General features: G+C 35.9%; 1 protein-coding gene across 1 annotated transcript in view; it reads right to left on the bottom strand.

Moving 5' to 3' along the window:
- Nucleotides 1-8,658, bottom strand: part of LOC119686499 (MOXD1 homolog 2-like) — a 28,219-nt gene extending 19,561 nt beyond the window's left edge. Inside the window, exons 1-4 of the mRNA XM_038101096.1 lie at nucleotides 8,527-8,658; nucleotides 869-1,144; nucleotides 592-777; nucleotides 58-253 (exon numbers count right to left, since the gene is read on the bottom strand). Coding sequence (XP_037957024.1) covers nucleotides 58-253; nucleotides 592-777; nucleotides 869-1,144; nucleotides 8,527-8,658 — 790 coding nt within the window. The remainder of the gene's footprint in view (nucleotides 1-57; nucleotides 254-591; nucleotides 778-868; nucleotides 1,145-8,526) is intronic.
- Between the last annotated feature and the right edge of the window lie 6,620 nt (nucleotides 8,659-15,278).

Raw genomic sequence — 15,278 nt, 5'->3', positions numbered from 1 at the left:
TATATTATTTAAGTGAATAAAAAAATTTAAATTGTATTGTTGTTGTTATTCACTTACCTATGGAGAGTACACCAGCGTCGTTTGAGCGCAGGACTTGGGTAAAAAATATTTTGAGTCCAGAATTGTCAGCCATTTGCCGCGGATGCAAGTGTGCTAAATCGGGCTGTGAATTGCTATAATGCGTTTCCATTAAATAATATTTAGCTTGTCTCGACTCTATTGGGTAGCCCACTTCGTCAGGAAATATGAACCCCTAAAAAAAGATAGTCCACGTCATTTATTTATTAGAGCACAAAATTAAATTTTAAACGCGTACAGCTGCTGCATGTAACGTACTCATATATCCCGCTTAATTTCCGCAGTCTATATGCTAATTGTAGTTAAACTTCTTGAAAATCAGATGTAATTAAATACTATTTTAATGTCGCACGAAACCATTGTTTTTTACCACACCGATAAATTTAAAATACGATACAACCAGTTAACTCAAGTTAAACAATGATCAAAATAGTAGTGCTATAATATACTACTTTATTTTTAAGATTTCTGTGGGAGTTGAAAAGAACTTCTTCGAAATAATAACAAACTTACCTCTGACCCACGTGACCACGCTGCGACTATGGTATTACATGTTAATGGCATATCACGAGTACCCATGCATTGACGGCCTTGCTCTCGCGACATCTCTTCAAGATCCTGATTCGTACCTTGACATTCATGTAGCGTAATATGCTGCAGATATTGAATACTGGAGGATGAGTCATAAATTGGTTCATACTGCGGATAATTACAAGGAAGAAACATAAAATTCAAGATTACATTTTGAAGGCATGAAATATAGATGATTATTATAAGCAACGATACTCACTTTAATTAGATGGTGTTTTCTGTTTATATCCTCCAGTTTGAACATTTTGCACCAATAAAGTGTGCTATCCCCACTGGGAAGCTCTACGTCCTCATTACGCAGCTCAAGCAAACGAGTTCTTTCGTCATGGTGCCAGACGGCTTGAGCCCTTTGTGTTAAAACCATGGGATGGTAAGCGCGAAAAGCCTTGGCAGCATCAGGCAGTGTACCAGGATGAACAGAACCGTGTGGTGGGTCTGCTTTGTGAGACATGTACATTAAACGCATTGTATCATTCTAAAAAAATTAATACCAATATTTTATACAATGTAATGTAATAATAATACTTAATATAATTTATACGTTTTATAATGTATTATATATTTTAATTTTTTTAGGCAAATTAGGTATAATTTAATTATAATTTGATAATATTTCAAATTTGCATGTTCAACTTAAGTAATATTTAAATATATCAATTTTATTTAAGATGATCAGTGATTATTCTTAAGTAAACGACATCGCTATTGGTCTTTAGTGATATCATGAAGATTTGAACCTTTATATAGATTTTGTAATAGACATTTTTTTTTTAAATTTAAGAACGAAACCAAGTCAGCTTTATGAACTGACTTTATTTGTCAGTGGCTAACCGCAAAAAAAGTTGCCACAAGTTTCAACTATATTCCAGTCATTTGGTAATTGTTTTATTTAATCAAATAAACGATTAAATATAATGGCTTAATATATGATTGATCAGTCAACTATTCTCTAGTGGATTTTTCTAAAGCCCATAATTGTTTATGAAAGTAATATTACGCGTTACGCATTAACTCATACTAGATGGTCATGACATTCATTGTTTTAAGTTACAATTGATCAGAATATTTAGAAAACTCTAAGGTTTATGAACTTACTAAATATATAAATGATTTATATATATATATATATATATATATATATATATAAATAAGTTATTTTTACAAACAATGAATTTACAAACAAAAAAAACTTCATTGCTTTGTATGAAAAAGCTTATCAAATTTTTTTTAATGAATTAAATGATCGATTTTTTTGCTTGTGATCCTGGAAACAGAAATTTCCTTCTTGATTATCAAAATGAGCTTATATTATAGTAGTATAATATATTACGAGTTATCGAGCTAAATAATATTTTGTGCAAAAGTGGGACTTTAGTAATCAAAACGATGCCTCTACAAACAGAATAGTATTGAAATTTAGCAACTAAAAATAAAAATAAAACATATAATTAATTAATTCAATTATTCTACAACTGCTTTATGATTTCGTTCTAATATAAACACAGCAATTTGTTAATAAAACTTTTACAGTAAATTAACAAAACTCCAGAAAAATGTGGGAACATAAAAATCAAGTACGGCTTTGCGTCAGTTGGTTAAGGAGCGCTGACTCTGAGCTTCAAATTTAACAGAGCACGAGTTCGATTTCTGAAACTTGCAGTCTCAAAAAATTATTTACGAATTGGAAAAGTTCGAAACTTGGCAATACTCGAAACAGCTGTATAGTCAGTCAAAAATTCAATTAATTAAAATAATATAAAATAAATTTTTGTTGTTGTAATTCACCACTGATCGAAAACCTCTTTATAAAACAATAATATAAAATAAATATTCTGCAAGTATTTGTGATTCCATTTAAATTTTAACGGTTACCAAATAATAATAAGAATGGAATGCAAAATTTCAAACGTTTGAGGTGGAACTGGAGTAAAATATGGAGAAGTGTGTTCAAAGACATTTCATACCACTATGTAACGAATGAGCCATGATAAATGTATAGATTTCGTGCTAAGAGATATCTATGAAAGTGTAAAACGGAACAGGCAAGTATTTTGGGAATCGAAGGGGAACTTGGATAAGTTACTATAGCGAAATGATAAAAAAATCAAACAACTGTTATAGACAACGGACAATAGATATAGCGAAAGAAAATGAAGTATGCACAAAGTTCAAGAGTCCTGTAGGAATAGCATTAAAATAAAATAAAAATTGCTGGTATAGCAGAGAGTTTTAAACAACAAAGTCATAAAATAATGTGGACATCATTAATAATATTATTGAGAATAAATATAAAATCAGGGACTTAAGCAGTATTGTCAGAAATAACAAAACTGAAAGGATATCCTATGCCGAAGCAATAAACGACTGTTACCAACTTTAAAAAAACTCGTTTCACTGATAATTAAATCTAAGTGTAAGCAAGACGTAGTAAGAACAAGAAAAATCTTACAAAAACAGGTTGACCCGATAAACCTAAAGACTACCAGCATTCACTCAAAAAGACATAGAAGACATAATGATAACAAAAAATTAAATTAAACGACAAAATTTAAATTTCAAAAGTAATTAAGCCAAGATTTGTTCCTACGCTACAAACTAAAATGAGCTCTTATAGGATTTAAATATAAAGCGAATCAATGTGTATGAAATATAACAAGAAAGTGGAACGCTATATAATATGATATTCGAAACCGATGCGACGATGTTTTCGAGTATTTTAGAACTGGAAATGCTGATTATTGCAAATTATTTGATGGATTTGCAGTGCTTTAAATGCCTAGGTTTTAATCAGAAACCAGCAAACTGAAAGAAGCAGAAAGTGCGTAGCAAGTTTCTCGGGAATCGTAGAAATAAGGACTGTGAAGCTCAACCCATATATTATTGCATTAACTTTAAACGATCTGATAAAAATTTGGAATTACGCAGATCTAACAGAGACTATTCATCTACAAGAAATAAATGTCCATTTTATACCCTTGTTGGAACAGAAAAAGAGAAAATGGGATACTGGCAATAAAGAAATAAAGATAAGTATTATATCCTATATTTGAATCTAATATCAATAAAACTAATAGCAAAACGAAAACTAACGAGGTAAGTTCCAGATTAAACATAAAAGTACGGACCTATAAAATTGGCATGTTTCAAGTGAGTTAATACAAAATACAAGCTTTTTTAAATTTTTGAATGATCATGAATTATTTGAGATACTTATCGACAGAGATATGGAATAGTATAAAATTATCTTTTATACTATTCTATGTAAACTTATCTCTGATTACAGTAGGTTCCTGCTTGCATTAAACCGCTAAAGGATGCTGAGTCTATTTTGTCTATTTTTACAATGTGTCGGTATTTGCGGTTCTATAAACTCTCTAAACAATATAATTGTTCATATCAATCTCAATGATAAAAAATGAAATCACATTTCTATGTATTTAAGTTCTTTGGATTGGATTGTGATTATGACATCCTTCATGGCTTAACAATATTATTCAGATTTATCAATATTATAGTGATTCGTGGCCTAAATAATTGTGTTGGCGTGAAACACGCTGTGCTAAAGGATATAATATATTGTAGTATACAAGTAAAAAAGGATTAGCAAAAGATGTAGAGAAACACAGAAAATCAGCCTGTAATTGCCTTTTACAAATGCTTAAGTAAAGGTATATGAAAAACAAAGAGAATTAGCGTCAAAGATCAGTAGTAAAACAGATAGCAAAACTTTTTGGCGTATGTTTCCACCGGAGATACAATCTTCTCCTATATACTCTTCTTCCAACTACTGCTGTAAAGATCCTTATTGATCAAGCATCGTCATTTATTCTCACAACATGATCTAGAATTCGGCATTTTACGCATAAAAATAAGAAGCAATAGTTGTACTTCGGACTTTACACATAAGTCAGTGCTAATAGCTATAATGTCGGTGCCAGACATTCAACTTAATTTAGTTTAATATATAGAGACCATCAAATCAACAAGACTTTCAAAGACAATTGATGAGGGATATTTGCACAATTCGAAATTCTTAATCAATGAATTAATATATTGATTAATTATTGGCGGTATTTATAAGTCGAAGGGAAACCCAGTTTGACGACATTAACATTTATGCAACAACTTCAAGACAAAATTGAAAAATCAAATAGGGCCTTCCCTAAAATTTAATGAAAAGTAAAGACACACTGTGACAATGTTGCCATTTACCGTAGCGAAAATCCTGCTGGCATATTTGTTTCGTTGTAAGCTCTTATAGCTTTCCAAATGTGATTTCTGACGCGACTAATATAACAGACAATATGTCCGAACAATGGCATACTTTCTGAATATCCTGAATTTTGTCAGCACTATTTCAACTACATGTCTTATTCGAGACTGAGCATTTTGTAATTTATTGTATTGTACCCATAAAATAACAGAAGTAAGTGTTTTTTTTATTGAGATACATGTTAACACATATTTACTTATAGTGTACACACACATAATGATTCCCACATCATCCAACTACGTATCTACCATTCGTTATAAAAATATTCAATTTATAGGCATTTCTCTGATAAAAAAATTATTTATATTTATTTCTGCCAATTTAGCATATGTGATACTTATATATTGCATATACATATCTGTGGAATATATTATTTTGATTGCAAATCCTTAATTCATCATCATACACCATCATATACCAATTGTTGTTTTCGTGGACTTATATATAATATAAAATTGTAACTGACTATTAATTGAATAGTCCAAATTGTTGTACTTGCAAATCTATATATAAGTGAATATATAGAAATAAAAAGTTAGTTTAGTTTTACATAACCTACAGTAGGCTTTCTATACATGATGAAAACATCGTTTCAACGACAAAACTTAGTGCTTCGACTGCTTAAATACTAACTAGTAGCTCAGCGGTTCTTTGGTACTGTTCAACTTTATGAACTCCATATCCATTATTACAGTGCAATTGAAATGAAATCAACTTTGATACTAAACACAGACAGTTACTGCAACGCTGCTCACTGGCAGCAAAAGGCTGACTACTAAAGGCTTAATGGAATAAGCCTATTGAACATACCAGTATGGTTTAAACTTATATGGAACTAAAAAGAGTGTGTAAGCAAAATTTAACTTTCGTTAGTGCAATATCCACGAACGGTATAAATAATTCTGGTTTGTGAGTAAAGCTAAAACACAGGAAAACATGATTTCAAAAAATCACAGATGGAACTTGGACTGATGCTGGTGTCCAACCAGCTTAGTACCAGGAGAGAAACCGCCACCAAGCATTATCATTGATTTTTAATACAACATGCCTACTAATTAAATACCTTTTTATAACCTTAAGATTTATTTAAGACTTTGATAGATGTCGTTGTGTTCACATAATCTAATTAATCTGTGTAATATTGCAATCACAATCGCCTAAAAGTACTCTACGTATATTGTATGTCCAGAGCCATCTAGCGCGAAACTGGACCTGCTGAAAGTGTGTTTCCTTATATGCAACGAACAAGAAGAAAGTTATTAATGCGTCTATTACAGTCTCAAGTTGACTTTTCAAAATGTTTCTTTAACCACCCTTGTTAAAGAATCTTAAATGGTTAAGATCGCGATGAATGCCGTAGCTAGAGGTGTATTCAGTATTAACAATTATTTATACTTTTGCATGTTAAATTCACTTCGACCTTATAGCCGTAAAATCAAATTATAAGAGTTATTTTCAAAATTAAACGATTTTTATTAAATAAAAGTTTGGAAAAGTGATAGACTCAACAGTGATATTATTTGTCTAAAGCGTTTTTTAGTTAATTCTTTTTAAAAATTATGTGATTTTGCAAGTTAGTATTCGATAAATGGTCAATGATATTCTGTTTTGGTGTCTATTAAAGCTTCTACATTGTCAATTTTTAATGGGATCATTTCCAATTTTCTATAGCTATGTTATATACGACCTGATATTTATATTCATATGCCATATCCTGAAACAGGTGAGGATGTGGTTGAGTAAAATTTGAAGATTTTCTATCACCTTTATCACGGGTTCATGTGATGTGCTAGTAACACTCTAAGATCTACAAATGTAGCTCTCATATTCTATGATACTCAAGGCTTAGAAATGTTTGCTTTATACAGTAGATACAGATAAGACGCAGGTATTGTACTTTTCTTGATTTCAGTTTGTGTTAGTTTTATCTCCAAGATTTTAGCTTTGTATTTAAGTAAAATTTATAGGTTTTTAAAAAATTCACAGTAATTTTCATGAACCTGGGTGCATAATATTTTAATAATAAATATTGATATTATTCACAGCTCTTTTTGGACTAGTTATATAATTGAATAGTCCTTACGACACCCAAATTGATGTGAACGAATTAGATTATTTTGTGGGAGTTTTGGTTCTTGTCTTATAAAAAAGATTTTTTTCAAATACTATAGTTTTAAAATGCACGGTAATATGCATAATGGCGTATATGACAATTTCAGCGACTTTCTGTACTATTCGATTTTGGGCCTGATCTAGTTGACAATTCGTTGGTATCCGTAGAATTTTTTTGATTGGTAAATGCTTATTATAAAAAGCGCAGCAAGTGATTTAATTTCTTACATTGAAGCCCATATATTATCTGGTTTTTTTAATGGAGGTTGATGTAAGGTATTGCCATGGATATGTTTTGTTTTTATGAGGAATTTGTTTATTTGGTTAGTAAATTATTTTTATCGATTTTCTTGACAAGATTTTTCTATTTCTCTCGTTGCGAAAAATTTTTATTTTATGTAATTTGAAATATTAGGTGGTGTTTATAATATTAGGAGGCAGTAGTTAATGTCACTGAATTGTGCAGTAGAGCTATCAATTTCTTCAGTGTTTTTAATGAGATATTCAAAAGACAGTTCTTTCGTCATTATTGACCTATTGTTGGTATATATATGTAAATTCTTCATCATTTAAATTTTAAGATGTTGTTTCATATATAAGTACAGCCGGAGAATGGTCAGAAAATACTTCGAGTGAGAATTTACTATTAGAAACTGTTTGCTGATATTTCTAAAACAAAGTAATCAATGAAGTTTGGGTTTTAAATTTAACTCCATTGTCAAAACTTTGGTTCCCCAAAGCTTAAAATATCTGTAACATATATATAGTTTTTTTGCCTTTGTCATTCATTATTATTGAACTCAAAATAGTATTGTTTTGTGTAATTAAGTAAAAAATAAGCAAAATGGTGATCATTTGCGCAAAATACAAAAACGTTTTCACAACTTTCGAAAAATGAATGCGTAGCTTATCGGAGCGATTATTTTAATAGAAATAGAGTTCACAATAACACATCACTCAGTAAGTCGTGTGACTAATAAAGAAAACAAGAAAAACAAATTTTTTCTGCCAAAAATCGATTTTACCAATTAATATAATCTTCTTCAAGGACAATACAATCATTCCAACGTTTCTCTAACTTCTCGATGCCGTACAAGCACGGATTTGTTTTTTATTTCAAAATAGGCTTCTGTTTCAGCAATTACTTCTTCATTTGAGATGACTTTCTTACCGACGAGCATTTTTTTGAGATCAGCGAATAGCCAGTAGTCGCTGGGGGCCAGATCTGGACTAAAAGGTGGATGAGGAAGCATTTCGAAGAGTAATTCGTACAATTTTGCCATCGTGTTTATTGACTTGTGACATGGTGCATTGTCTTGGTGAAACAAAATTTTTTTCTTCGCATTATGCGGTCGTTTTTTCACAATTTCTGATTTTAAACGATCCAGTATTGCTGTGCAGTAGTTACTATTGATAATTTTTTCCTTTCCGAGATAGTCAATGAAGATTATACCATGTGCATCCCAAAATACTGAAGCCATAACTTTCCCACCTGACTTTTGTGCCGCTTGCTTTGGACGTGTTTCACCGGCTGCAGTCCACTCAGATGATGATCGATTGATTCCTTGATTCCGGAGTGAATGATGGATCCATGTTTCATCCATTGTCACATATCAACTCAAAAAATCTGATTTATTACGTGTAAACATGGCCGAACACTGCTCTGAATCATCAACACGTTGTTGTTTTTGATCGACTGTGAGTAAACGCGGCAACCACTTTGAAAAGAGTATTCTCATGGTCATATATTTATGCATAATTGTAAACACACTGCCTTCTGATATTTCAGAAGAAAGGCTCAGCTTTCTCACGCAATTTCAATTTACGATCAGATATAACCAATTTCTGGACTTTTTTGATGTTTTCTGGAATAACCACCTCAATTGGACGACCAAAACGTTCACCATCATCGGTGTCTGTACGACCACGTTTAAGTTCAGCAAACCAATAACATAACAATGGTTCTTTTCGATGGAGCAGAGTCCGGAGAACATTTTTGAAGCCATTGCTGAGCTTGTACAGTATTTTTTTTTCATCAAGAAGCAATCATAAATTAACACACAAAATTGTTTTGAATCCATTGTTTTGAAAATTACAAAAGTAGCTTCACTTAAATGGCTGTCACTTTGTTTCTGACTAATCGAAAAGTCATGAAATTTTACACATAAATGCATGTTATGCAGAGTGTCACATCAGTATTTCCAATTTCGTATTTTTACCATGTTTTGATACTTTTTGGTTGTGCCTAAATTTAAAAGGAAATTTAGATATGCTCACTTTCAATTTGCCACCAAAAATAACTAGCAAGAAAAAACTCATAAAGACTGTAACAATGTTAATTTATTACTACATTATCTTACAATAATTGTTAACAGTACTTACGCCTTTCTTTAAAACTGGAAAGTGTAATAATTATATTATTAGCGATTTATAAAAAAGGCTGTGATGTTCCAAAACTTATTAGAATTGTAGTAATTTATTCCTAAAAGGCGCAAATTTTGAAATTTATTACTAAACAACTCTTTTTTACCTTAGTGCCGGCGCACAAATACGCCGGCTCTCATATCGGAGTTTAAACGGCCATATTGTTTTTTCTCTCATTCTCAAATTTAAAATTTGCCCGAGACACTCTGCATAACATGGCCCATAGTCTTTAGAAGGTTGGTACTTCATAAACGTCAATAGATTTGACAATGGCAGCGCCATCTGTGTGTGATGTGTTATACACAGTTTGCATTAAATCTAATTCTGATAAAAGCTAGGTTAAAAAATGGTGTGTAAACGAATTTAAAGAAAAAACTGATGCTTGCTTGGCTATACTTTAAGATCTTATGAAAAATCGCCTTCGCTCTAAGATAGAATCCAAAAGGATTAAGTTGAGGGCATACGGTTCGATATGAGTTATAGACGGTGTGTTATAAGACGAGACAGTAAGTGTTTTCAGGGGACGGGGGTGTTCTGTACCAGGCAACGGCCTGATCGCTTCCCACCTGGGGGAAGCCAGTCTTATCCTGGTCACAGCCATCCCAAGCATCTCACTACCTCCACGTGGTGTCCCTGGAAATTGTATGAAGCACCCGCCGATTACAAGCCAAAGTGAGAAGGCGCGATACGACCCGGTACGAACATGGACTACGATTGGAATACGCTTTTTTTCTCTATATATGATGATTATGGGCTGGTGGATATAGCTCTGGCACTTCAGTACAAAAGAGTGACATCTTGCGGAAATGGCTGCTGGTTAAGGTTATATCTATCTCCGTCCCGTTAAAATCTGGCAAATCTTCAGATACGTTCAACGCTATGTCACCATTAAGTTGGCTGCGCAGGCGCCAGTTGAGACAACTCCTGGCTAGCACCGTCTGGCTCTGTACTCAGTCACCCATAAGGGACTAAGTCAACCTTCCATGGACCTCACTCGAAGAAAGGGACCCATGGGGACATTAAAGTGACTGCACATACTGGTCGAGATAGCGGCTTGAAGTTGGGACCATGAATAACAAAAACTACAAAAACACTGAAAACAATCAAATGAACGACGACAACGATGACGTTGTAATATGCACCACCACCGAAGAAACTTCCACGCCTTTTAGGATAGGCTCCGTTATTAAGCGGACACCTCCATCAATATTAAGTAGCAACGAAACAGTAAATCGATCAACAACAATATTGAAAACAAATAAGCAAGAAGAAATACGAAAGAGCCAGCAACAACAACAACTTGCGAAAGATGTGGCTATTATTGATCTAGCACAAGAAACCGTAGTAAGTCAGTTAGCCAAGCGGTTAGGACAAGAAATTGACAGCCTCGTTCAATACGTCGAGCCACGTAACAATGTGCACAAAGATATAAAGAGAATGTGCAGCACAATTAAAAAGGCGCACACAAATCTCATCATGCACATAGAGATGAGTGAGTACAAAGCCAAGTCAAACATCACCTTGGTACAACAACGAGAAACGCCGTTGACAGCAAAACGAGACGCAACATCGGTATCGGCAAAAAGGACAAAATCCAAAATGAGTCCAAAAAAGCCTACAGAAGAAGCAACCAAATCACCTGATACTAAAAAGCGCAAATCAGACGCTGTGGCCGAAAGGCTGAACCAACCAGTAGAAGAATGGACGAAAGTACAACCAAAAAAGAAGGCATCCAATATAAAAAAGGGTAAATCAATAAGACCGCGAGCCGATGCCATCATCATTGAAAAAATGGAAAAAGAGATGTCATACGCTGAAATTCTGCGAACAGTGAAATCAAATGAACAACTAAAAAACCTAGGCAACAAGGTTAAAACCCTGCGCCGTACACAAAAAGGAGACCTGCTTATCGAGCTGAAAAAGAGCGAAAAAGCAGCAGCAAATGAATGTTGTGCCGCTATTGAAAAGGTTCTTGAAAACGTAGCCAAGGTGAATCTCCGGTCGCACAATGTAACCATCCAATGCAGAGGGCTTATTAAAGATCTGAACACTGATGACGAGTTATTCGACGCAATTGAAATGCAAGCAAAAGTGAAAAGACCTGATAAATGCACAATCAAAAGTAGGAGCAAAACGTACGGAGGGACAGAGTCCACATATCTAATGCTGCCAGCGGAAGATGCAAAAAAAGTACTGGCGCGCGGACATTTAATTGTCGGTTGGACTCGCTGTCAAATTACAGAAGTTACTACACCACAAAGGTGTTTCAGATGCTGGGCATACGATCACTAAGCGCTCAAATGCAAAGGACCCGATCGCACAAATATCTGCAGACGATGCGGCAATGAAGGACACCGTGCAGCAAATTGCAATGATGCAGAAAAATGTGTCCTCTGCGAAGGTGCACATACAGTTGGTAGCGGAAAATGTCCACGATACAAAGAAGCATTACAGAAAATCAAGGCATGAAGATACTACAATTAAACATCAACCATTGTAAAGCTGCACAAAATTTACTGTGGCAAACTGTAGCAGAGAACAATATTGACATGGTCTTACTCTCGGAACCGTACGAAGATATACACTCACATTACTGGATTACAGATTCAGAGAAACAAGCGGCGATCTGGGTGACAAATAACAAAGCTTTACAAAGCAAGATAACAGCTCCTGGCAGAGGTTACGTATGGGTGAAACAGAATGACGTGTACTATGTGAGCTGCTACGCACCACCAAGATGGTCAATTGATTATTTCGCTCAAATGATGTGTTCATTAGAAAATGAGCTAAGAGGAAAGCGCCCTATAATCATTGCTGGTGATTTTAATGCATGGTCACGAACATGGGGCAGCCGGTACACAGATAAACGAGGAAAGATAGTTGAAGAAACCTTCGCTGCCATGAATCTGGTTTTGCTGAATACACCTGGCGTATACACGTTCGCTTGTATTAGAGGACATTCGATAATAGATTTAGCCTTTTCCGATAGCATCACGGCAAACCGCACAAGATGGAGAGTAGATGAGTCAATATACACGCACAGTGACCATCAAGCAATAATGCTCGACACAAGCAAAACAAGATCGCACACACAATACAACTTAATCGCGCAAAGGAAATGGAAGAGATCAGTCTTTGATGCCGAAGCTTTCGATGTTATGTGGCAAGATGTGGAAATCGAAATCACTACTGCAGAAGAAATGGCAACACAACTGGCGAACCAAATAAACATCGCATGTGATGCATCGATGCCCAGATGCAGATACAATGGCAAAAGACAACCCGCATATTGGTGGACAGATCAAATAGCCAGCCTGCGTAGAGCGTGCATAACAGCAAGAAGAAGAGCGCAACGAGCAAGACGACGGCCAGATTTTGAAGAGCAGTACACCGAGTTTTGTACACGAAAACGCGACCTTAAACGAGCAATCCAGCAAAGTAAAGTCCGTTGTTTTACGCAACTACGTGATAGTACCGATGTCGATCCTTGGGGATTGGCTTATAAAACAGTAATGCGAAAGGTAAAAGGCCAGAGAGCCCCTCAACCAACTTGCCCTATCCTGCTAGAGCAAATCGTGCTTACACTCTTCCCCCCACAAGAGGAAGTGATAATGCAAGAGTACGCACAAATCGAGCAGGACAGTATACTGACAATAACAGCAGAGGAAGTGATCAACACGCTGTGCCGGATACACGACAATAAAGCCTCGGGGCCAGATGGAGTTCCCAATGTCGCTTTCAAAGCAGCGGTACGAAAAAACCCACAACTGTTCGCTGATATATATAATGCTTGCTTAAGAGAAGGAGTCTTTCCATCACAATGGAAACTGCAACGCTTAGTACTTCTTCTTAAACCAGGGAAGTTTCCTGATCAACCTTCGTCATACAGACCTCTGTGTATGCTGGACACAGCGGGAAAGGTCTTAGAACGTTTAATCTGTGATCGACTTCAAGAATACCTTGAAAACAACAACGGCCTGTCTGATATGCAGTATGGTTTTCGAAAAGCGAGATCAACAGTAGACGCCATCAGAAAAGTAACGTCCATAGCGCAAGTTGCATGCAGCGGCGGTTACACCCGAATGAAATACTGCGCAGTTATTACACTGGACGTGAGAAATGCCTTTAACTCGGCAAAGTGGCACAATATCCTGTTGGCTTTAGAAAGATACTGCGTTCCCGACTACCTTCTACGCATAATCAGTAGCTATTTCAGCGAGCGAACATTGCAGTACCAGACAGATAGAGGCATGAAATGCTATAAAATTACAGGTGGTGTACCACAAGGGTCAGTTCTGGGTCCAACGCTATGGAATGCTATGTACGATGGCGTGCTGCAACTCCAGCTTCGCGATAAAGCGACAATCGTTGGATATGCGGATGATATTGCACTGGTGGTAGTAGACAAGCACCTTGATGTATTAGAAGCCAAATGCAATGATGCTGCGGCGAGAGTGCAACACTGGCTTAATAAAGCCGGACTTGAACTAGCAGCACAAAAAACGGAATTAGTACTGGTTAGTGGCCGTAGAAAAAAGGAAGAAATGACTCTGTGCATTGGCGAGTGCGAAATAAAATCACAAGAGGCAATAAGATACTTGGGCGTCTTGATTGACTCGAGGCTTAGCTACAAGCAACATCTCTTAGCAGTGAGTGACAAGGCTGAGAAGGTTAATGGCGCATTGGCAAGAATACTTCCAAATATAGGTGGTCCACAAGGTGAAAGACGGCGGCTATTATCATTGGTAACAGATTCGATAATACTATACTCGGCTCCAATATGGGCAAATGCTACAGATAGCAACATCCAGCACGTTGCAAGGGCTCATCGACGCAGCGCACTACGAGTAGCGTGCGCATACCGCACAGTATCCGATGACGCAATCTGTGTTATCGCCGGAAAGATTCCAGTAACTATACGTGCAAACGAGTTAGGCCGGCTGTATCACACGCAAGGTGTAAAGCCATCTCAAGAAGAAAGAACTGTTGAACGTGCGCAATCATTGCGAGAATGGCAGCAAAGATGGGAAGACTCCCTCAATGGCCGATGGACCTATGCATTAATCCCAAACATCGAGGTATGGTTCACAAGACCCCATGGAGAGCTGGAGTACCATCTCACCCAGATACTAAGCGGACATGGTTGCTTTTTGCATTATCTACACAGATTCAATTTGGCCGACAGCCCTATCTGCCCAAGTTGCCCGAATGAAGTAGAAAGTGCAGAGCATGTTGCCTTCAGCTGCACAAGATTTATTGAAGAACGCCAAATACTACAAGAAACCATAGGACGACCACCAACAATCGAAAACCTAGTAAACGAAATGTGTTCGTCGAATGAAAAATGGAATGCAGTTAAATGGTTTGCTAACACAATAATGCGCAAATTACAAGATGCAGAAAGAGAGCGTAAAGCCCTTCAGCAACAACAACGAGAGCGTCATCCACAACCTCAAGTACCAGACCTGCAAAACACAGCTATGGACAACAACAGCAGCGGCAGTCAATAACACTAGCAATACAGACGTAAGACTGACTTACAAAACTATAGGTGACGGAAGTAAAATTCCAAATTAGTGGACAGAACAGCGTTTCGCTGCGCTGAAGAATGAATAAGACTAACGAAGTATGAGCTTCACGCTCAACTTTAAATATAGGGTGAGCTTAGTGCTCAATACGGCCTTCTGATGTTATACTTTACGGTGATTCCAGAAGGGTGACCCGTACGGACGAGAGGAGTTTTTAGTGGGTTAAAGTCCTACACTGACTTAGGCTTTCGATGCTTTTCTCCTAATCCAAA

Source organism: Teleopsis dalmanni, chromosome 1 (genome assembly GCF_002237135.1).
Source record: "Teleopsis dalmanni isolate 2A chromosome 1, ASM223713v2, whole genome shotgun sequence".
NCBI classification, from domain to species: domain Eukaryota; kingdom Metazoa; phylum Arthropoda; class Insecta; order Diptera; family Diopsidae; genus Teleopsis; species Teleopsis dalmanni.
The sequence above is the reverse complement of the archived record's forward strand: the minus strand, read 5'-3'. Positions and strand labels throughout refer to the sequence as shown.